The sequence below is a fragment of the Ranitomeya variabilis genome, chromosome 2 (assembly GCF_051348905.1).
Source record: "Ranitomeya variabilis isolate aRanVar5 chromosome 2, aRanVar5.hap1, whole genome shotgun sequence".
NCBI lineage: Eukaryota > Metazoa > Chordata > Amphibia > Anura > Dendrobatidae > Ranitomeya > Ranitomeya variabilis.
The window spans coordinates 50,582,654-50,606,501 of NC_135233.1; the positions used below are offsets into that span (position 1 = coordinate 50,582,654).

At 42.2% G+C, this 23,848-nt stretch overlaps 1 protein-coding gene across 1 annotated transcript in view; it reads left to right on the forward strand.

Annotated features, from left to right (window-relative positions):
* The window catches only part of CAMKMT (calmodulin-lysine N-methyltransferase), a 594,390-nt gene that overhangs the window by 564,661 nt on the left and 5,881 nt on the right, over positions 1 to 23,848 (forward strand). Inside the window, exon 10 of the mRNA XM_077282404.1 lies at positions 467 to 598. Within this exon, the coding sequence (XP_077138519.1) occupies positions 467 to 598 (132 nt within the window). The remainder of the gene's footprint in view (positions 1 to 466; positions 599 to 23,848) is intronic.

The following is a 23,848-nucleotide window of genomic DNA, read 5'->3' on the forward strand; positions in this document are numbered from 1 at the left end:
GCATAACTTGACCACAGCTTTTGGTTTTATTAAACTGCGGATATAAAGCACTTGCAAGTTTCATCCTTCGCATTGAATGCCCGCACCTTTATTGGCAATGATGGACGCAACAGTAAATAACGCTGCTAGAGATGAGTGGACCTATGGAAGTTCGGGTTCTGATACCCGACTTTAACTTTATTCCAGAGTTTTGTTCTGGTACCAGAACTGTACCCGAACACCATTGAAAACAGCGGACGCTAACTGTCCGGTACGAACCCCGAACTTTTAGGATCAGGTTTGCTCATCTCTAACCACTGCCGGTATCGCTAAGGAAGGTCTACAGTAAAAATGCTAAATGGGAGCGTAACCTCAGAGAAGCAACATTTTGTTTTGCTCTACTTATATTCGGACTTATATCTGGACATTTGCTCAGCATTCTCTCACAAATGTGTTTTCTTTCTCTCCATTTTTTTTTAATTTGCAGGGAAAAGCGATGGTATTTGCTCCACCAAGAGGGAACACTTTAAACCAGTTTTGCAATCTAGCAGAAGCGGCTGGCTTTTCTATCCAAAGACATGAAAATTATGATGAGCACATTTCCAACTTCCACTCCAAGGTTGGTTCTCTGCTTGCGACAGATAATACTTTAATCCACATTGCATTTTGAAAAGATCATGGTTCTTTTTGGCAGGTAACAAACATTTGATTAAAGCGGTCCTTAGGTGAGCTGCTTCTAAACAGCTATTTTTATATGTGATTAGTTTTTGCTGTTAAACCGCCCTTTATCTCTCCATGTCTAGCAGGGTTTAACATAAGAATCTCCTAGCTGAGTTACCATAGGGAAAAAAAAATAAAATAATCATCATCCCGCTCGTGGTTATTTGTATGACACACTGTAGACCGTCCAAAGTCAACAAGCGGGTAAAACGACTGTAAATAAAACAAACCCAAATGTTCGGCTAATCTAGAAACAAAATGTGTTGAAACAAACAGACGGCTAATGTCTAATTGTGTCATATCATACCTTAAATCCTTATCTCTAGTTGCTTTATGGTCGGGTCACTTGGCAGATTCAAACTGCTAAATCTCGACACAGAATTTCACAGCTGTGAGGTTAGATGTCAGATTGAGGCGCCGTAAGATTTAGGTCAAAAGCACTTATCTGTGATTTCTAAGCTTGCTTACATAAAGCCGCTGCTTTCGGTTATACTCTTGTTATTTGTAGGTAGATACTAATGAAAGGCGTGATAGGAATGAATGGCTGTGCTACCGTTTGCATTATCTAGGGGAAGTGTTATATGTTTATTAGAAGTACAGTAGATTTTAATTGCCCTTTTAATGAAAGTGAGCTAAGCTTATGCAGATTATGTTGTCATGGACCGGCATACCATTTATTCTAGCCTTCCCGTGATTGACTGCCATAATAATAATACAGTAAATTAGATCCTGCCAGTACACAGGAAGTCCTCCTATGTGCTAAACCTCCACGCTCATGGGTAAAATAGCTAAGATAATAATCTTTATTTTTTTATATAGCACTAACATATTCCGCAGCGCTTTACAGTTTACGCACATTATCATCGCTGTCCCAGATGGGGATCACAATCTAAACTGCCTATCAGTATGTCTTTGGAATGTGGGAGGAAACCGGAGAACTGGGAGGAAACCCACGCAAACACGGGGAGAACATGCAAACTCTTTGCAGATGTTGTCCTTGGTGGGATTTGAACCCAGGACTCCAGCGCTGCAAGGCTGCTGTGCTAACCACTGAGCCACCGTGCTGCCCTAACTTGAATTGGGGCTCGCTGACACCATCGTACTTTCCATCCGAGTGCAATCTGACATAATATCAGATAACACTTGGACCATTGTTGTTCTATGGTGCTGTGCACATTTCTGATTTTTCTTTTTTTGGATCGAGCAGTAAAAAAATAAGCAGCTTGCGAGAGTATGAACCAATATTCGTATCGTACTTTGCCATCCAAATTATTGATGGTGTGGAAATCATTAGACTGCACTCGGATGACATTTTTGTTCACTGACACAATGAAGAAGATGGAGAAATTTTATTCACCATCTTCTCCTCACAGTGTGCTCCAATTCTCTTGTCCAAGAGAATAAGATCTCACAATGCTCACACTCTGATCAAGCTGTGATCAAATTGTAATCAGTGTCATTTGCATAATATGCCTGATGAGAATCTAAGACTGTCTAAATCTATCCTTACATGGTTTTCCTGTCCAAAGGGGTTGTCTTGTGCAGCAGAGAATGTTATTTCGAAAGGCTAAGAGCCTTCTCACATCACATTTGGTCCAAATATTCATGACTCTGTTGAGGTTCCATCTGAACCCCCCAAAAATGTGATTCAGACAGGCACCCCGAATGAGCTCAGATTGAACCATTGACTATAACAAGTCACTTTGTGCTCCATCTGGCCTCTCTTCTGCCAGTGTCCATATTTTTTTTTATGTGAACGTTATAGCATGTTAAACTACTCTTGTCTGTCAACCTAAAAATACATTAACCATCAAATGGAGGCCAAATGGAGTACAGAGAGACTCTGTGTGTCTCATTATAGTGAATGGAACAAAACTGGAAGTAATGTGTTAATCTGCGCTGTCATTTAGAAAGAATGATGGGTGCAGATCCAAATTTATGCGGTTTAATGTCAACAGCCTTAAAGGGGTTGTCTACTACAAGGACAAGCCCTTCTGGTTCTCCTTGCTTGGCCCTGATAACATAATAAAGCTTATACTCCCCTTCCGTGCCGGCGCTGTTTCTGCAGTGTCGGCATTCTCTGGAATTGTCTGGAATCGAGAGCAGACACCATGTTGCCTTTAGACTGTCCCTTATTATTATTATTATTATTATTATTTATTGTTATAGCGCCATTTATTCCATGGCGCTTTACAAGTGAGGAGGGGTATACATAATAAAAACAAGTACAATAATCTTGAACAATACAAGTCATAACTGGTACAGTAGGATAGAGGACCCTGCCCGCGAAGGCTCACAATCTACAAGGGATGGGTGAGAATACAGTAGGCGAGGATAGAGCTGGTCGTGCAGCGTGCCTAAACAGTGGAAACCCCACACAAGGGCCCTATTTACTGGAAACTAAACCCGTCAAGGAACTTATCTAGATGTGTGGTGAGCACCTTGAACCCCCTGATGCTGTACAGAAATTTATAATGTTGAGTTGTGAAAATAAAAAAAAAAAATCTTTCAACAATAATGTTCTTTTAGCCCCATTTTTTTTTTAAAAGTTTTACAAGGGTATCATGAGAAAATGGACCCCAAAATGTGTTGTGCAATTTCTCCTGAGTACAACAATACCACATATGTGGGCAAAAACCACTGTTGGGGCACATGGCTGGGCTCAGAATGAAAAGAGCACAGGTTGACTTTTTGAATGCAAAATTGGCTGGAAACTGCCAACTCTTTTTACTTTAACAGTATAGAGTGAAAGCCACCAGTGGCGGAGCCGCCAGGAAAACGTCCACCGACATTATTCCTGGAAAAACTCAGCGCCTAAATGATGCCCTGTGCACATACCCCAAGACTACGCAAAGAACTCAGTGTGCACATACCCTTACTTGAATGCTGTTCAAGGGACCATGTAAAATGAAGATATATTACTTTGTGGTCAGTACCTTGAGAGCTCATCTACCCCACCACTCTATGTGGAACACATGATATTGAGTATATTGGCCTAGTTTTCAATATTTCTATGGTTGCTCAACACTAGTTGTAAAGAAAGTTGTTTCCATTGTACCTTTTTATCTCTAGAAAGAAAGCGACTTATTGATTGGTAGCAGTTTCCCTTGGGAGCATTTTATATTTATGTACCGCTCTGCACCGTTACATAAGAGCATAGACCCTTGTATACCACCCCCCATTTCAAAAGAAAATATGTGGCGTATCTGGTTCTATCCAACACCTAAGGCGGTATACACTGTTCTAGTAGGGAAAAATAAATAGCGTCCATCAATAAATGCTCATATCAACCGTACGTAGTTCAATGGTTAAGCCACTAAAGTCTAGTCACTTCTGAATGTATTACAGGTTTTTTTTTATTCAATTTTTATTCATTTTCTGCCATTTGCTGTAGTAATAATAATTCATCTCTAAGTACCAGGTGATTATTGGATAACTAAAATCATTGCTAGCGTGAAATCGGCACCCAACAATAACGTTCTTCGTTTATAATTTTGTTTTGTATATTGTCATTACTTCATAAAGCCGTGTGTCGATACACTTAATAATATGACAGCTATAATCAATACACACTTTCACAGGAGTGCACGCTGCGAGGACAACCAGAACACGTAGTATATTGTTGATGTATACTGGAAGAAATGTGGCCATTGTGTTACTTTTGTTTTTAAAGTGCCTGGATTTTTTTCTTAAATTCTCCTTAACCCTTTAGCACCTCATCATAGCATTCATAACATATTGGGTTTTTTTCTCTCCGAGAACCATGAGAGTCTTATTTTTTCAGTGTCATAGCCATGATGTATTTTTTTTTATAGCACCATTTAGAGGAACATATAATGTTTTGAAATTTTTCTTGTAATCTATTTGGGGGAGGAGTAATTGAAAATAAAAACAGCACAATGTACTTTGCAAATCTTTTGTGTTCGACAAAAAAATTGGAAGCCACTAGAAAGAGGGTCGAACAGAGTTTAAATTTTCATATTTTGACTTTGACTTTTGAAGACAACAGCTACGCCTGAGGAACTGGTCACCTTCCTACAAGACAAGTCGATTCATCTTCCAACAAGACAATGACCCGAAGTATACTGCTAAAGCAACACTCGAGTGGTTTAAGGGGAAACGTGTAAATATTTTTGAGAGGGCTAGTGAAATTTCAGACATTAATCCAATTGAGAATTTGTGGTCAGACTTGAAGATTGCTGCTCACCAGAGGAAACCATCTAATTTAAAGGAGCTGGAGCTTGAGGAATGGGCAAAAATCCCAGTGGCAAGATGTGGAAAGATCATAGAGACTTATCCAAAGTGCAATTGTTGCAAAAGGAGGCTCTACAAATTATTGACTTTAGGGGGGGTGAATAGTTATGTACAGTGAAGTTTTCAGTTATTTTGTCATATTTGTTGTTTGCTTCACAATAAAAAGAAAACCAAATGTTCACAGTTGTAGGCATGTTCTTTACATGAACTGATGCAAACCCTAAAAAAATTGAAATTCCAGTTTGTGAGGTAGCAAAAAAACAAAAAATATCAAGGTGAGTGAATTCTTTTGCAAGCCACTGTTTGTGAAATGTATAGTCACTTTTCAAGCACAGGGTGAAGGATCACTATAAAGAATCAGATTCTGAAGAATAATGTGGAAAGGGTAATTGGAGAAGATGTATGAATAAGGAGGTAGAAACGCTGGCACTTCTGTCACACTTGTGCAACTTTAAATTCGGAAGTTTTCACATGAGGCAAATCGTTCAGCGGGCAGGCAAATATGGTGGTGCTTAGCCCGCAAAAGCACCATAAAACAATGCTTAAATGGAAGGAGTAGAAAATGAGTGGCACTCACCACTGGTGTGCAAAAGAGTAGCAGGTTTTTTTTGAGGAGTAAAGACATAAGGAATGAATGAGGGACAGCTATTTCACATAACCTACTCTTCTTCCGTAAATTGAAAAAGAGTTACTTCATGGACTGTGAATGGGCAGTCTACAAATATGTGGTTTTGGGGCATGCTAACGAGTACAATGGGAGTCGATGGGAAATCTGAGAATTTTTTCGGCAGACCCTACAATGAGGTTTGGAGGCAGTGAAAATGTTGAAATGGATGAAAAAAGTGCTGGATGGAAGGAGAGCAGCACGGGGAAGACTCCAGGAAGCATCTCTGGTGCCCAGATCGCTGCTGAGAACAATGATGTCACACTTTTACTCCACTTTAAGGACTGACAATAAAACCTTCAAAATTGACAAAAAATTGGAGTTTACAGGGAAAAAAATGTTACAAAACATTTTTCCTGTATAATGATGTACACTCACCGGCCACTTTATTAGGTACACCATGCTAGTAACGGGTTGGACCCCCTTTTGCCTTCAGAACTGCCTCAATTCTTTGTGGCATAGATTCAACAAGGTGCTGGAAGCATTCCTCAGAGATTTTGGTCCATATTGACATGATGGCATCACACAGTTGCCGCAGATTTGTCGGCTGCACATCCCAAAGATGCTCCATACAAGGCAGGATGGATCCATGCTTTCATGTTGTTTACGCCAAATTCTGACCCTACCATCCGAATGTCGCAGCAGAAATCGAGACTCATCAGACCAAGCAACGTTTTTCCAATCTTCTACTGTCCAATTTCGATGAGCTTGTACAAATTGTAGCCTCAGTTTCCTGTTCTTAGCTGAAAGGAGTGGTACCCGGTGTGGTCTTCTGCTGCTGTAGCCCATCTGCCTCAAAGTTTGACGCACTGTGCGTTCAGAGATACTCTTAGGCCTACCTTGGTTGTAACGGGTGGCGATTTGAGTCACTGTTGCCTTTCTATCAGCTCGAACCAGTCTGCCCATTCTCCTCTGACCTCTGGCATCAACAAGGCATTTCCGCCCACAGAACTGCCGCTCACTGGATTTTTTTTCTTTTTCGGACCATTCTCTGTAAACCCTAGAGATGGTTGTGCGTGAAAATCCCAGTAGATCAGCAGTTTCTGAAATACTCAGACCAGCCCTTCTGGCACCAACAACCATGCCACGTTCAAAGGCACTCAAATCACCTTTCTTCCCCATACTGATGCTCGGTTTGAACTGCAGGAGATTGTCTTGACCATGTCTACATGCCTAAATGCACTGAGTTGCCGCCATGTGATTGGCTGATTAGAAATTAAGTGTTAACAAGAAGTTGGACAGGTGTACCTAATAAAGTGGCCAGTGAGTGTATATATAAAGCAAAATTTAAAAAGGACTTATAAATAATAATTTAAGTAAACCAAAATTGACAGTTTTATTAAAACATTGTAAATATCAGTGTAATTTATGAAGGAAGCAAGAACTGCCAAAAATGTCATAGATGATGTACTCAGATACACTTTGTATTAGAGATAAAGGCGGGCCTCATACACATTCTGTTCAAATTGTCATGTAGTGGTACTCCTAGACTCATAAACTCTATGCGTGATGTGGAAAGCTTGTCAAAATTTATAAGCAGTGTCTTCCATAGACTCTTAAAGTCACCAAGTGTAGTAACTCATTCAAATATTGTGAACAAAGTATAGTTGTGGTACTTCTAAAGTTATAAAGTTCTCCAGACAGTGCAAAGCCTGCCAAATATTACAAGCAGTGTCATCCATTTACCTTTGAAGACACCAACTGGAGTGCCTCATAAAATTTTTTAAAAAGTGTAGTTGTGGCACTTCAACACTCATAAAGAATGTGCACACAGTGCAAAGCCATGACAAAATAAAAAGGAGGATAATACAGTTATCTATATTAATATTTTGAAAGTGTAGTTGATGTACTCCTACACTCATAAAGGCTTTGCAAGCCAAGTAAAAATTTTACATATGGTCATGCATAGACCTTTTGAAGGTAACAACTGGCAGGTCTCATTCAAATATTGAAGATTAAAAACACTTTATGTACTGCTGTCATCTGGTGGTGTGGAAAAGTTGGGGCTAATCCAAGCTCTGTTCATTTTTGCACAAAGTGCAAAGCCAGGAAAAAATTATAAGATAAGGAGGATACGACAGTAATCCTCTTCAGGGTTCTGCTTCTTCTCCTTCCTGGGGACTGCCTCCACCTGCTTCCTGGATCCTAATCCCCAGGTGCCTGGGCTTTAAGTGACCCAGCTTCTGGTAGTGCCAGAGTCCTCGACATCTGCATCACCTGCACCATCGTCTGCTCCCGCATAGGAGGTGGGGGAACCTAAGGACAGTCCGATCTCTTGGTGGTAGCCCAGTCTCAAGCAGCATCTAGGAGCTTCTCCCAGACCTGTTCATTTTGCTAGAAGGGTTCATCCTGCTCCCTTTCTTCTTGGATCACACCCTCCGCATACCAGGATTGTTGCCTCTCCATTTTGAGGAGCGTGACTCTGGTTCTAGCTGTCAGCTCTTGCAGCCTTCAAGGCAAGTGTGTTGTCTCTACTGCCCGCTGCTTGAACAAGATGTGATGACTGGTCTGAAACTCTTTTATGGACCCCAATCTCCGCTGCCAGTCTTACGTAACAACCTCCGCCCGGATGCCAACTCTCAGTACCTTGCAGCTAGCAGGCCCGCTAGCATATCTCTAGCCCTGGTCCTGGCTCGCCTCCTTCTCTCTTCCAACCAGCCTAGGCTTTGTAGTCCACTCAATAGTTGCTGGATCCTGGCTCTCCCATCTGTAGTCCGCAAGAACTCCAGCAGTGAAGGCTTCTGCTTGGGTTCGGGCCTTGCGAGTTCTGGGAAAGTGTGCGGTTCAGGACCACAGGTTCCTGTCACCTTGGTTGGTATGGCTCAGTTATTACTCCGTTCAGTCCCTCGGGAGTCTCAATGGATTCTGCCATCTTTGTCACCTTGTTGCCCACTAAGCATGTTACACTATCTGGATGGCTAATTGAGTCCAGAAAACATTTTTAAAGCTTCTTTGGAGTGTTATATACAACTGAAGTATAACAGAAAGCACATAATACTCTATGGGTGATTAACTGAATCCAGAGAAATTTTGCAACAATTTTTTGGAGTGTTATATAACACCGAAATGCACTGCAAAGCATGTAATGCTTTATGGATGAGTAACTGAACCCATACAGAATTTTCAATGTTTTTTTATAGTGTTATATAAGACCATAATGTACCACAAAGCAAGTGATACTCTGTGGATGAGCAATTGAATCCAGAAGAATTTTTCAACTTTTTTTGGAGTGTTATATAGCACAGAAATGTACCACAGAGCATGCAATACTCTATATATTGCTACCGACTGCAAAGCCCTAAGCCCTGCCTAGAGACTGCATTCAGCCATTCTCCCTGCTCCTGCAACTATCTTTCCCTAGACTAAATGCAGAATATATCTGATGCAAACAGTAAAGCACAAGATTAGCCCTCAGAAGGACTGTTAGTATGATGGTTCAGCATCAGTATCAACACTAGAGGACTCATTAAATTGTGCACAGAAAGGCCTGGACAAGCACTCTTTCATTCCAATAAGAACTGTCACTGAGCTGTGCAATGGCATCAGTGAGCCGAGCATGGTGGCTCCGGTCAGTTTATAACCTTTGATAAGGTAATGCGGCCAGCCAATCACAGTAATGACACTACCAGGATGGCACCGCCATTACAGTGACTTTCAGGCAATCCCTCCATGCTTATTGGCTGTGTAACAGGCGCTAAACATGCGGAGCAGGGAACTCGAGTTTCAAATTTGAGCACGACTAATGTTTGCCAAGTGCCAAGCACATCCAAGCGCTCAAGTACTCAAGTATCACTGAGCACGTTCGCTCATCCCTATTGCTTATTCATTGGTTTGATCTAATTTTCCCAGCAATAGGATGTGAGTTTATATTACTCACTATTTGTATCTATGGAAATATAATGTTTTGGTGACCTAACGTTGTCCCATATCAGTTTAAGTTGATGAGATTTTTTTGGTCTATGGGGTGCATTTATTTTTAGCCATTGTAGGTTTCAAAGAAAAAGGAATTCTCAATTATTTTTAGTAGAACTCGGAGATAATACAGCATTATATCTTGAGAAGCATGGAGAGGTGAACAGTGCATCAATCATATCACTGAGAGCTCAGACCCACCCTGCCGGGACCATCTGGGGGCCGTGACTGAGCACCTATTTGTATAATATTAGAAGTAATTGATTCCATTGCATGTTCGTTTTGCTCAGCTCAGGGCTGTTTCAAAAGGTTTCCCATGAAATCGGGTACCAGAGATGAGCTCGTTAGATTTTCAGTCTTATTAGTCCTGTTTCACATATCCAATATCCATGGTCCAAGTAGAAACCATTATATCTAGACTATATATGCTTATGAGGCAATTGAATTTGGGTCTGGAGACCCAACTACCAGTTCAGACATCACAATCCATAATCATCTAATGTGTAAAACTCAGCTTTAGGAAGAGGGAAGGGACTGATGTCTGTTCAGTGTACAGAATATGTTGACATTATATAAATAAGCGTCCAATTCACTATTGTATTAGCACCTGTTGTTGTTACATTTTTAGCCTTTTGAGACTTTTTCTTTGCACTATATACATCTTTTCATTGGTGGCTTTTTTTCAGGTTTATTTTATGTGGTCACCTGTTGGTTTTTTATGCTCACCACTGTGAGCAGAGTTTAAGGTTTCCAGACATTTTCACCTGATTCATCATCATCATCATCATCATCATTATTATACATCTCGTATCATAAGGCAATTGTTTATGCCGTGAAGATACGAAATGTGCAGCATCTGAAACAATGGATACTGGAAGCCTGTGCTATATTTTCTTCTGCGGTGTTGCTATCAATGTGTCAAGAGTGGGAGAAGAGGGTTGCATTGACAATCCAACACAATGGGCAGCACTTTGAATACATTTTATAAGTGGTCATAATCTTGTAAATAACTCATGAAAGAATAAAGTTACTTTAAAACCTAGCACACCATTGTTTTTCTTGTGAAATTCTCAATAATTTTGATGTGTATACCAAGAAGCTAGGGAAGGAGGGCGCCATCAAACATCATAATTCATGTGTTCAACCTGCAGCATGTCAAAAACATACTAATACAAAGAGGAGAGCAAGAAGACATGCGTGACAGCAGGGATCAACATGTAAAAATCACAAATTTTATTAATGTCCGTTAACCACACAAATTTTAAAAACATTTAAAAACATAGAAATACAAACATTGCGCCCATAGGGGGCACGAGCATGGACTGCTATCTGACATCTCATGAACCTCACAATATAGTTTCTTGGGTCATTATAGTATAACATACAAAATACAGTGCAACTCAATCTGTCAATATACATCAGAACCCATGCTCATTAGGTATTATGAATACTGCCAATCAAAAATGCAAATATACTAGAGGGAAGGTTATTTATGCAGCATTACCTTGCTATGAGATAACAAGAGATTGGTACCCAATATAAATAAATGTACCGGGGGGCATGTGACTGCCAGCAGCACAGGGGGGCATGTGCCTATCAGCAGCACAGGGGGCATATAAGAGTGACCGGGGGGATGTGCCTGTCAGCAGCATAGGGGGCATATAAGAGTGACCGGGGGGATGTGCCTGTCAGCAGTACAGGGGGCATATAAGAGTGACCGGGGGGATGTGCCTGTCAGCAGTACAGGGGGCATATAAGAGTGACCGGGGGGATGTGCCTGTCAGCAGTACAGGGGGCATATAAGAGTGACCGGGGGGATGTGCCTGTCAGCAGTACAGGGGGCATATAAGAGTGACCGGGGGGATTTGCTTGCCAGCAGCACAAGGGGCATATAAGAGTGATGGGGAGGGCATGTGCTTGTCAGCAGCACAGGGGGACATATAGTGACCGGGGGCATGTGACTGCCAGCAGCACAGGGGGGCATGTGCCTGTCAGCAGCACAGGGGGGCATATAAGAGTGACCGGGGGATGTGCCTGCCAGCAGCACAGGGGGCATATAAGAGTGACGGGGAGGGCATGTGCCTGTCAGCAGCACAGGGGGACATATAGTGACCGGGGGGGCATATGACTGCCAGCAGCACAGGGGGGAATATTGTGACCGGGGGGTGCATGTGCCTGCCAGCAGCACAGGGGGGCATATAGTGACCAGGGGGGCATGTGCCTGCCAGCAGCACAGGGGGGCATATAGTGACCAGGGGGGGCATGTGCCTGCCAGCAGCACAGGGGACCATGTGCCAGCACAAGGATGGGGGTTATAGAGATACGAGGATGGGGGACATATGATTTGTAAAGAGGACATTGACATTATAAGACAGACTCCCATTTAACAAAAAAAAAAAAATTTTTCTTTTTCTTCACCAAATTTGGGGGTGCGTCTTATAATCAGGTGTGTCTTATAAAGCGAAAAATATGGTAAATACACATACAACAAGAAAATGCCTAATAGAAACCAAAAGGTATTAGAAAGGCAAATGTAATAGGGACCAATCTGTAGTGTACCGTATCCAGCATTTGCAGCAAACCTTAACAGGCAGAGAAACCATTACCCTTAGTGCTCAATAGGAACCCATAATACACATGCGCGGTAGATGGAACTTCCGGTGCCTTGGTATGGATGTCGCAGCAGCGTGTGGCTCCGGTGGGGTTGTTCAATCAGCTGTGATGAATCATCTAATTCGTAAGTGTATAAATAGCGATACTATGACTAGTTAGCCACACTACCTGCCCCTGATGAAGTCACTGTTGTGACGACACTCGCCGCGGTCCAACAGGTGCCGGTTCCTGCTTCTGCACCTCTAACACTTACGAGTGTACTCTGTGAGCATATCCATTATTGGTTCCTATTGAGCACTAAGGGAAATGGTTTTTCTGCCTGTTAAGGTTTGTTGCAAATGCTGGATACGGTACACTACTGATTGGTCCCTATTACATTTGCCTTTCTAATACCTTTTGGTTTCTATTACGCATTTTCTTGTTGTATGTGTATTTACATTTATTTATATTGGGTACCTATCTCTTATTATCTGGTAGCAAGGTAATGCTGTATAAATAACCTTGCCTCTAGCATATTTGCATTTTTGATAGGCAATGTTCTTAATACCTAATGAGCATGGGTTCTGATGTATATTGACAGATTGATTTGCACTGTATTTTGTATGTTATACTATAATGACCCAGGAAACTATATTGTGGGGTTCATGAGGTGTCAGATAGCAGTCAGTGCTCATGCCCCTATGGGTGCAATGTTTGTATTTCTATGTTTTAAAATTTGTGTGGTTAACGGACATTAATAAAATTTGTGATTTTTACATGTTGATCCCTGCTGTCATGCATGTCTTCTTGCTCTTCTCTTTGTATCAATAATTTTGATGTGTCACATGACCCTATTCCCATTGAAAAAAATAAAGTTGGATCCAAAATGGCCGACTTCAAAATGGCCGCCATGGTCACCACCCATCTTGAAAAGTTTTCCGCCTCCCATATACTAATGTGGCACAAACAGGAAGTTGATATCACCAACCATTTCCATTTTATTTAGGTGTATCCATATAAATGGCCCACCCTGTATATATATACTCCATATATAATATACTCCATTCCCACCATAGAGTGATGTTATTTATGCCTAAACTTTGGTGCAAATATTTGCACCTTCTTGCTATAGAAAAGACAAAAATTTGACTATTTTTGACTTTGCACAAAATTCACGAACCGAGTGCGCCATTTGGAAGAATCTATCACAAGAAGCAGAAGCAAAAAACCTAAATAAAAAATAAGAAATTTGACGTAAAAAAACCAAAATGCAAATTATAAATTGGGGCTTGGGGCTCTGAATGTCTGATAGTTCATAGGTTTAAGTTGCAATTTTTGACACACTTAATATTTTTTCTCTTCGGTGTTAATTGTGATTATAAATCTAAGGGAATGATATGTTGGCGCTCAGCCTTAACTGTATAGACACACTGATACAAAGGCAGTCGCTGTCTTTTCTTGAGGGAAGCTAGATCTTATATCATGTATGGAGCATTTTTATTTGATCCGGGTGCACTCTGCACAAATGATTAATTAGCAGTGAACAATGGACTGCAAAGTTTTGGCACATAAAATAAAGGGGAAAAAATGATGTTGTTATCAGCCCTCCATATCTACATAGTGCTAATTGAATGAATCTATTAATTAGTTTTTATACAGTTATTAAAGATAATAAGCACACTGAATAGAAAGCGTCTAATCTCTTTTTTCTTCAGTCTGCCCAGAAATTTACTGTACATACAAAAGAATAGCTCTGTACATTCCAGATCATCAAGTACAATTATGTTAAGTTCAAGATATTTTACATTGTGCAGTTCCCTTTTTTGTGCTTGGTTTGTTGTTTGAGTAAGACGATTACATGTGAGATTTATTAAAGAGGTTGTAAGGGATTAGTAATAATGATTTTTTTTCTAAAGAAACAGTGCCACTTTTATCCTTGGGCATTGTCTGGTATTGCAGCTACGCAACTCTCACTTGAAAGGATCCGAGTCACAATATTGCATGGAGCTGTTGCCGGAGAAAAAAAAAGCATAATCCTTTTTTTTCTGATGCTGTGTAAACCTTTTTAAAAAAACTGTTGAATTGTCGTTTCACCTTCGAGCATCACTTGTCACTTGTGTAAAGAAATATAAAAAATTTACAAACTTTGTGCACTGCTTTTTTATAAAAAAAACTTGCTGTGGTCCTGAGCTGTAATCTGAATTTGTATTTAAAATGTTGTGGTCGTCTAGTAGAATCAGTCAACAGGCTGTTGTCAGACACTCCAAAATGTTGTGGTCATCTAGTGGAATCGGTCAACAGGCTGTTGTCAGACATGCCCAAATGTTGTGGTCGTCTAGTGGAATCAGTCAAGAGGCTGTTGTCAGACACATCCAAATGTTGTGGTCGTCTAGTGGAATCGGTCAACAGGCTGTTGTCAGACACACCCAAATGTTGTGGTCGTCTAGTGGAATCGGTCAACAGGCTGTTGTCAGACACGCCCAAATGTTGTGGTTGTCTAGTGGAATCAGTCAAGAGGCTGTTGTCAGACACATTCAAATGTTGTGGTCATCTAGTGGAATCAGTCAACAGGCTGTTGTCAGTCACGCCCAAATGTTGTGGTCTTCTAGTGGAATCGGTCAACAGGCTGTTGTCAGACACGCCCAAATGTTGTGGTCATCTAGTGGAATCAGTCAAGAGGCTGTTGTCAGACACATCCAAATGTTGTGGTCGTCTAGTGGAATCAGTCAACAGGCTGTTGTCAGACACGCCCAAATGTTGTGGTCGTCTAGTGGAATCGGTCAACAGGCTGTTGTCAGACACGCCCAAATGTTGTGGTTGTCTAGTGGAATCAGTCAAGAGGCTGTTGTCAGGCACATTCAAATGTTGTGTGTTATGATCCTTAGTGGTTGAGGATCACAAATTACTCCAGCTAAGTAACATACATAGGACAAGCTCTAGGGAGGTGGCAAACTGGACTGACCGCAAATCTGAACCTATCCAAACACACTAGAAGTAGCCGGTGAACGTGCCTAAAAATCCTAGACATCTCGAGCCAGCCTGAGGAACTAACTACCCCTAGAGAGAAAGAAAGACCTCTCTTGCCTCCAGAGAAATAATCCCCAAAGAAATAGAAGCCCCCAACATATAATAACGGTGAGGTAAGAGGAAGGCACATATACAGGGGTGAAAACAGATTTAGCAAATGAGGCCCACTAATACTAGATAGCAGAAAATAGTAAAGGGGTCTGTGTGGTCAGTAAAAAACCCTTACAAAATATCCACACTGAGATTACAAGAACCCCCGCACCAACTAACGGTGTGGGGGGGGAGAAACTCAGTCCCCTAGAGCAACCAGCAAGCGAGGAAATCACATTTTAGCGAGCTGGACTAAAAACATAATAAATGCTGATAATCAAAAAATGATCAAACAAAAACTTAGCTTGTCTTGGAGAGACTGGGAGCAAGGTAGTCACAAGGAATCTGAAGAGCACTGAATACATTGAGAGCAGGCAAGGAACTGAGATTCCAGGTGAACTAAATAGGAAACCAACCAAGGATAACGAACCAGCTGATGCTGCCAACCTGCAGAAAGACAACACTACACAGTACCGCTTGTGACCACTAGAGGGAGCCCAAAAACAGTTCACAACAGTACCCCCCCCCTTGAGGAGGGGTCACTGAACCCTCATCAAGACCCCCAGGGCGATCAGGACGAGCCGCGTGGAAGGCACGAACCAAATCGGCCGCATGAACATCAGAGGCGACAACCCAGGAATTATCCTCCTGACCATAGCCCTTCCACTTCACCAAATACTGAAGCCTCCATCTAGAGATACGAGAATCCAAAATCTTCTCCACCACGTACTCCAATTCGCCCTCGACCAGCACCGGAGCAGGAGGCTCAACAGAAGGAACCACAGGTACCACATACCTCCGCAACAAAGACCTATGGAACACATTATGAATGGCAAACGATGCTGGGAGATCCAAACGAAAAGACACCGGGTTAAGGATTTCCAAGATCTTATAAGGACCGATGAAGCGAGGCTTGAATTTAGGAGAGGAGACCTTCATAGGAACATACCGAGAAGACAGCCACACCAAATCCCCAACACGAAGTCGGGGACCCACACCGCGGCGGCGGTTGGCAAAGCGCTGAGCCTTCTCTTGTGACAACCTCAAATTGTCCACCACATGGTTCCAAATCTGCTGCAACCTATCCACCACAGAATCCACCCCAGGACAGTCAGAAGGCTCAACCTGACCCGAGGAAAAACGAGGATGGAAACCAGAATTGCAGAAAAAAGGCGAAACCAAAGTAGCAGAACTAGCCCGATTATTAAGGGCAAACTCGGCCAATGGCAAAAAAGTCACCCAATCATCCTGATCAGCAGAAACAAAACATCTCAAATAAGTTTCCAACGTCTGATTAGTTCGCTTGGTTTGGCCATTAGTCTGAGGATGGAAGGCCGATGAAAAAGACAAATCAATGCCCATCTTAGCACAAAAAGTCCGCCAAAACCTGGACACAAACTGGGATCCTCTATCAGACACAATATTTTCAGGAATGCCGTGCAAGCGAACCACATTCTGAAAAAATAGAGGAACCAAATCGGAGGAAGAAGGCAACTTAGGCAAGGGCACCAAATGGACCATCTTGGAAAAACGATCACACACCACCCAGATGACAGACATTTTCTGAGATACCGGAAGATCCGAAATAAAATCCATGGAAATGTGCGTCCAAGGCCTTTTCGGAATAGGCAAAGGCAAAAGCAAACCGCTGGCACGAGAACAGCAAGGCTTAGCCCGAGCACAAATCCCACAAGACTGCACAAAGGAACGAACATCCCGCGACAAGGAAGGCCACCAGAAGGACCTAGCCACCAAATCTCTGGTACCAAAAATCCCAGGATGACCCGCCAACACCGAAGAATGAACCTCGGAAATAACTCTGCTGGTCCATCTATCCTGGACAAACAGTCTCTCTGGTGGACAACGGTCAGGTCTATCCGCCTGAAAATTCTGCAGCACTCGTCGCAAATCTGGGGAAATGGCAGACAAAATCACTCCCTCTCTGAGAATACCAGCCGGCTCAGAAACTCCCGGAGAGTCAGGCACAAAAGTCCTAGAAAGTGTATCAGCTTTCACGTTCTTCGAACCAGGCAGATATGAGACCACAAAGTTGAAACGGGAGAAAAACAACGACCAACGAGCCTGTCTAGGATTCAGGCGCTTGGCAGATTCAAGGTAAATCAGATTTTTGTGATCAGTCAAGACCACCACACGATGTTTAGCTCCTTCGAGCCAGTCGCCACTCCTCAAATGCCCACTTCATAGCCAACAACTCCCGATTACCAACATCATAATTCCGCTCGGCAGGCGAAAACTTTCTTGAAAAGAAAGCACATGGTTTCATCACAGAGCCATCAGAGCTTCTCTGCGACAAAACAGCCCCTGCTCCAATCTCAGAAGCATCAACCTCGACCTGGAAGAGGAGAGAGACATCTGGCTGACATAAGACTGGAGCTGAAGAAAACCGGTGCTTCAGCTCCCGAAAGGCCTCCACGGCCGCAGGAGACCAATTAGTCACATCAGAACCCTTCTTGGTCAAATCCATCAAAGGTTTAACCACGCTAGAAAAATTAGCGATGAAACGACGGTAAAAATTAGCAAAACCCAAGAACTTCTGAAGACTCTTAACAGACGTGGGCTGAGTCCAGTCATGAATAGCCTGGACCTTGACTGGGTCCATCTCCACAGTAGAAGGAGAAAAAATAAAACCCAAAAAGGAGACCTTCTGTACTCCGAAGAGGCATTTTGAGCCCTTCACAAATAAAGCATTAGCACGCAGGACCTGAAACACCATCCTGACCTGCTTCACATGGGACTCCCAATCATCAGAAAAGACCAAAATGTCATCCAGATAAACAATCATAAATTTATCCAGATATTCTCGGAAGATGTCATGCATGAAAGACTGAAACACAGAAGGAGCATTAGAGAGTCCAAAAGGCATCACCAAGTACTCAAAATGGCCTTCAGGCGTATTAAATGCTGTTTTCCATTCATCTCCCTGCTTAATGCGCACAAGGTTATACGCACCACGGAGATCTATCTTGGTGAACCAACTGGCACCCTTAATCTGAGCAAACAAATCAGACAATAGTGGTAAAGGATACTGAAATTTGACTGTGATTTTATTCAGAAGACGATAATCTATACAAGGTGTCAACGAACCGTCCTTGGCCACAAAAAAAAATCCTGCACCAAGAGGGGAAGAGGATGGGCGAATATGTCCCTTCTCCAAAGACTCCTTTATATAACTCCGCATCGCGGCATGCTCTGGTATAGACAGATTAAAAAGTCGTCCCTTAGGGAATTTACTACCAGGAATTAAATTTATAGCACAGTCACAATCCCTATGAGGGGGCAGGGCACTGGATCTGGGTTCATCAAATACATCCTGGTAGTCAGACAAAAACTCAGGGACCTCAGAAGGAGTGGAAGAAGCAATAGACACCAACGGAACATCGCCATGAATTCCCTGACAACCCCAACTTGACACAGACATAGCTTTCCAATCTAAAACTGGATTATGAGCCTGCAGCCATGGCAGACCCAAAACGACAACATCATGCAAATTATGCAGAACAAGAAAGCGAATCACCTCCTGATGTACGGGAGTCATGCACATGGTCATTTGCGTCCAATACTGAGGCTTATTCTCAGCCAATGGCGTAGCATCAATTCCCCTCAGAGGAATAGGAAATTCCAAAGGCTCCAGGACAAAACCACAGCGCCTGGCAAACGACAAATCCATCAGATTCAGGGCAGCACCCGAATCCACAAAAGCCATAACCGGGTAGGATGACAAAGAACAAATCAAAGTAACAGACAAAATAAACTTAGGCTGCATAGTACCAATGGTGACAGGTTTAGCGATTTTTTTTTAAGCGTTTAGAGCATGCTGAGATAACATGAGTAGAATCACCACAGTAAAAGCACAACCCATTTTGACGTCTATGACTTTGTCGCTCAATTCTGGTCAGAGTTCGGTCACATTGCATAGACTCTGGTCTCTGTTCAGAAAATACCGCCAAAGGATGAGCAGATTTGCGCTCCCGCAAACGCCGATCAACCTGAATGGCTAAAGCCATAGAATCACTCAGACTTGTAGGGGTGGGAAACCCCACCATAACATTCTTAACGGCCTCAGAAAGACCTTCTCTGAAATTTGCAGCCAAGGCACACTCATTCCATTGAGTAAGCACCGACCATTTCCGAAATTTTTGACAATACACCTCTGCTTCATCCTGACCTTGAGAGATAGCCAGCAATGCTTTTTCTGCCAGATTCTCAAGATTAGGCTCCTCATAAAGCAGTCCAAGAGCCAGAAAAAATGCATCTACATTAAGCAATGCAGGATCTCCTGGCGCCAGAGAGAAAGCCCAATCTTGAGGGTCGCCACGGAACAAGGAGATAACAATTTTAACTTGCTGAGCGGAATCACCAGAGGAACGAGGTCTCAGAGATAGAAATAACTTACAATTATTCTTAAAGTTTAGAAACCTAGATCTATCACCAGAAAACAATTCAGGAATGGGTATCTTTGGTTCTGACATAGGGCTATGAATAACAAAATCCTGAATACTTTGCACCCGTGCAGTCAGATGATCCACACTAGAAGTCAGAGTCTGAAAATTCATGTCTGCAGCTGAGCTCAAAACCACCCAGAGTTCAAGGGGATGAAAGAAGCTAAACAGACTGCAGCAAAGGAAAAGCGGGAGGAGAAAAAAAAAATGTACTCAGGTCTTCTTTTTATCCCACTTCTGCGATGCATTAAACACTTTTGAGGCCTGCTCTACTGTTATGATCCTTAGTGGTTGAGGATCACAAATTACTCCAGCTAAGTAACATACATAGGACAAGCTCTAGGGAGGTGGCAAACTGGACTGACCGCAAATCTGAACCTATCCAAACACACTAGAAGTAGCCGGTGAACGTGCCTAAAAATCCTAGACGTCTCGAGCCAGCCTGAGGAACTAACTACCCCTAGAGAGAAAGAAAGACCTCTCTTGCCTCCAGAGAAATAATCCCCAAAGAAATAGGAGCCCCCAACATATAATAACGGTGAGGTAAGAGGAAGGCACATACACAGGGGTGAAAACAGATTTAGCAAATGAGGCCCACTAATACTAGATAGCAGAAAATAGTAAAGGGGTCTGTGTGGTCAGTAAAAAACCCTTACAAAATATCCACACTGAGATTACAAGAACCCCCGCACCAACTAACGGTGTGGGGGGGAGAAACTCAGTCCCCTAGAGCAACCAGCAAGCGAGGAAATCACATTTTAGCGAGCTGGACTAAAAACATAATAAATGCTGATAATCAAAAAATGATCAAACAAAAACTTAGCTTGTCTTGGAGAGACTGGGAGCAAGGTAGTCACAAGGAATCTGAAGAGCACTGAATACATTGAGAGCAGGCAAGGAACTGAGATTCCAGGTGAACTAAATAGGAAACCAACCAAGGATAACGAACCAGCTGATGCTGCCAACCTGCAGAAAGACAACACTACACAGTACCGCTTGTGACCACTAGAGGGAGCCCAAAAACAGAGTTCATAACAGTTGTGGTTGTCTAGTGGAATCAGTCAAGAGGCTGTTGTCAGACACATTCAAATGTTGTGGTCGTCTAGTGGAATCAGTCAACAGGCTGTTGTCAGACACGCCCAAATGTTGTGGTCGTCTAGTGGAATCAGTCAACAGGCTGTTGTCAGACACGCCCAAATGTTGTGGTCATCTAGTGGAATCAGTCAACATGCTGTCGTCAGACACACCCAAATGTGGTCGTCTAGTGGAATCAGTCAACAGGCTGTCGTCAGACACACCCAAATTTTGTGGTCATCTAGTGGAATCAGTCAACAGGCTGTTGTCAGACACGCCCAAATGTTGTGGTCGTCTAGTGGAATCAGTCAACAGGCTGTTGTCAGACACGCCCTTAGCCACTGAGCTTAGTTTAGGAGATACATGCATTTGAGCCAAGAAGGTATATGGCAGCAATAAAAAATGGTGTTAAATTTAAAATTCATCGGGCCCAATTCATCAAGCAGTCTGCACAAGCTTTGTGGCAAAAAAATGAAAAAATATGGTTACCTTTTAAGTTTTTACATCACCTCTGCTAAGTTTTTTTAAAAATGGGCAGAGCTTACCAAAAAAGGGGCATGACCACTCACGGATTGTCAGCTTTCTCAAAGTATATTTTGCAAAAGGACATTTATTTTGCTAGCCATACCAGCTGTAAGATAGATGCCTCTTGAAGGGGTTGTCCGAACTTAAGCTACAAGTCTGTAGTCACTCTGTGACTGCTGACTTGTAAAAAATGGAAAGTTTGTGGACTGTATCCGCGCTGCCAGGTGATAAAAAAACATCAAATGCCAGAGATAATGTAAAAAAAAAAATTTTTTTTTTTTCCTTACACATTTTGAAGTGTAGCTCACTTCCTTAGGAAACAGAAACCATTTCATCTGGTTATCATGATATGGTTTCTGTTTCCTAAAGAAGTGAGCTACACTTCGAAATGTGTTATGAAAAACATTTTTTATTTTTTTTTACATTATCTCCGGCACTTGATGTTTTTTCATCACCTGGCAGCGCGGATACAGACCACAAACTTTCCATTTTTTACATATTTCTCTGGTGAAATCTCCCATGGATCTGCAGCAGCCATACAGCCTAGGATCAGGTCAGTATATATTGATACAATTTTTAGTACTGTAATTACTATTGGATAAGACCCTATTTTGCACTATTTTTTCTCCTCAGCTGTTTATATCACTGTAAACTTGTAAATCCTGTTCACTGTGAGGATTTTCCGGTTACGGGAGTGGGGAGTCATGTGACTGAAAGTATACAATACCCCAAGGACGGACAACCCCTTTGGTGCATCAGATTTTGACAGACTTAAAGAAGCGCTCCCATCAAAGTTTTTTATTCTTTTCATGTATTGCAGTCATCATAATATATGGCACTGTGCTCTTACAATTGCTCATTTTGCCTTTCTACCCAGGTAATTCTTCTCTTTTCCATTAGGTCTATGACATCACATTATTAATAACTGACTAGCTGAAACCTTCTAAGCTCTATGTAAAAACAGGAGGTCAATTTTCTCTGCACAAGTTGTGAGTCACTGCAAAAGTCTATGGCGGGGAGGAAGGAGCAGCTGGGGTCAGGAGATGAAGAGGGGAATGATAAATGCAGGGACAAGAAACTTCCTGTTTCCACATAGAGCAGAGAAAAGAGAAGAATTAGCTGGGTAGAAAGGCAAAATGAGCAATTGTAAGGACACAGTACCATATAATATGATGACTGCAATATATTAAGAGGATAAAAACTTTTATGGGAATTCTGCTTTAAGCCTGCAATACACATTATATGCCTGTCGGCCAAATGTTGATTCAGCTGATTGTTTGGTGGCAGCTATCCTGACTACCTCTCCCATACACAGGAGCCCTCCTGTGTGATCTATGAAAGAACATCAATTCATTGTTGAATGGAGTAAAAAAAATGCAACTGAAAAATTCCACTGCAAAATACAACCCAAATATGATGGACACATTTTCAAACAAATGTCAATGGTCAAAAATAATGGAAAAAAGATCCCTCAGAACAAAAAATGCCGTTTTGTCCTGAAGTGTCTTCATCTTGGAAAATACGGCTTATCTTCCAGACATGCTGCATTGTTGACTTCCTGACAACCAAATGTGTCTGACTGAAGGCTGAACCCATCAATATCGGTGGATTTGGCCAACAATAGTCTGCATGAGGAGTGTTAGGGTATGTGCCACACAATGTCTTTTTTGGGTGGATCTGCTCTGAAACTCACCTAACAAAGAACTTAGAAAAGTCTCAAAAAGATCAATATGCATCTTCTCCATAAAAATGACTTGCTGTTCATAAGTTCAAGCTCTTGAGCATCTTTTAACTGCTTCATGTTTAAAAAGACACCAAGAGGCTAAAAGAAGTGAATTGACCAGTCTTCAGGCATCCTCAAAATGAAGAATAAGTGCTGAGAAAATGACCAAAAAATGCAATGTAAGACCCTTCAGGACAAAACTATTGGCATGTCTTGAAGTGTATTCCTTTTGGACTACTCGGCAGGTTCACCCACGTGTAAAAGATGTTGTGTGCACATACTGTTAGTGTTGGCAGACTGCACTAAATAAATTTAACGAGGAAGTGTAATTTCAACCCGGGTTCCATCGTGCAGAAATGTAAAACTGCAGCTAATGTGAACAATGACGGAGAACGCAGTGAGCGATTGCTAGCTCTCACTGAGTTAGACGTCACTCAGTGAACAGCACACGCAGTAGTTCACTCACACACAGCAACGAAGCTGATGCTCTGCAATAGAGCGGTGTCACTTGCACACAGTAATGGAGCAGATGCTCTGCAATAGAGCTGTGTCGCTCACACACAGTAATGGAGCAGATGCTCTGCAATAGAGTCGTGTCACTCGCACATAGTAAAGATATATATGATGCTAGACACAATCCCTGTTAACTTCACAGAGGACTGAAGCTCACTAACAGAGCAGGTAGCAAACAGTGGTCAAACAGTCAGCAGCTGCACTCAAAACAACTCCTCTCCGGAGGTGCAGGAATTCTAGTGGCTATACTCCAGTCTTGAATCCACACAAACAAACTCCTCTACATACATTTATACATACAGCTCAAGTCCAGTC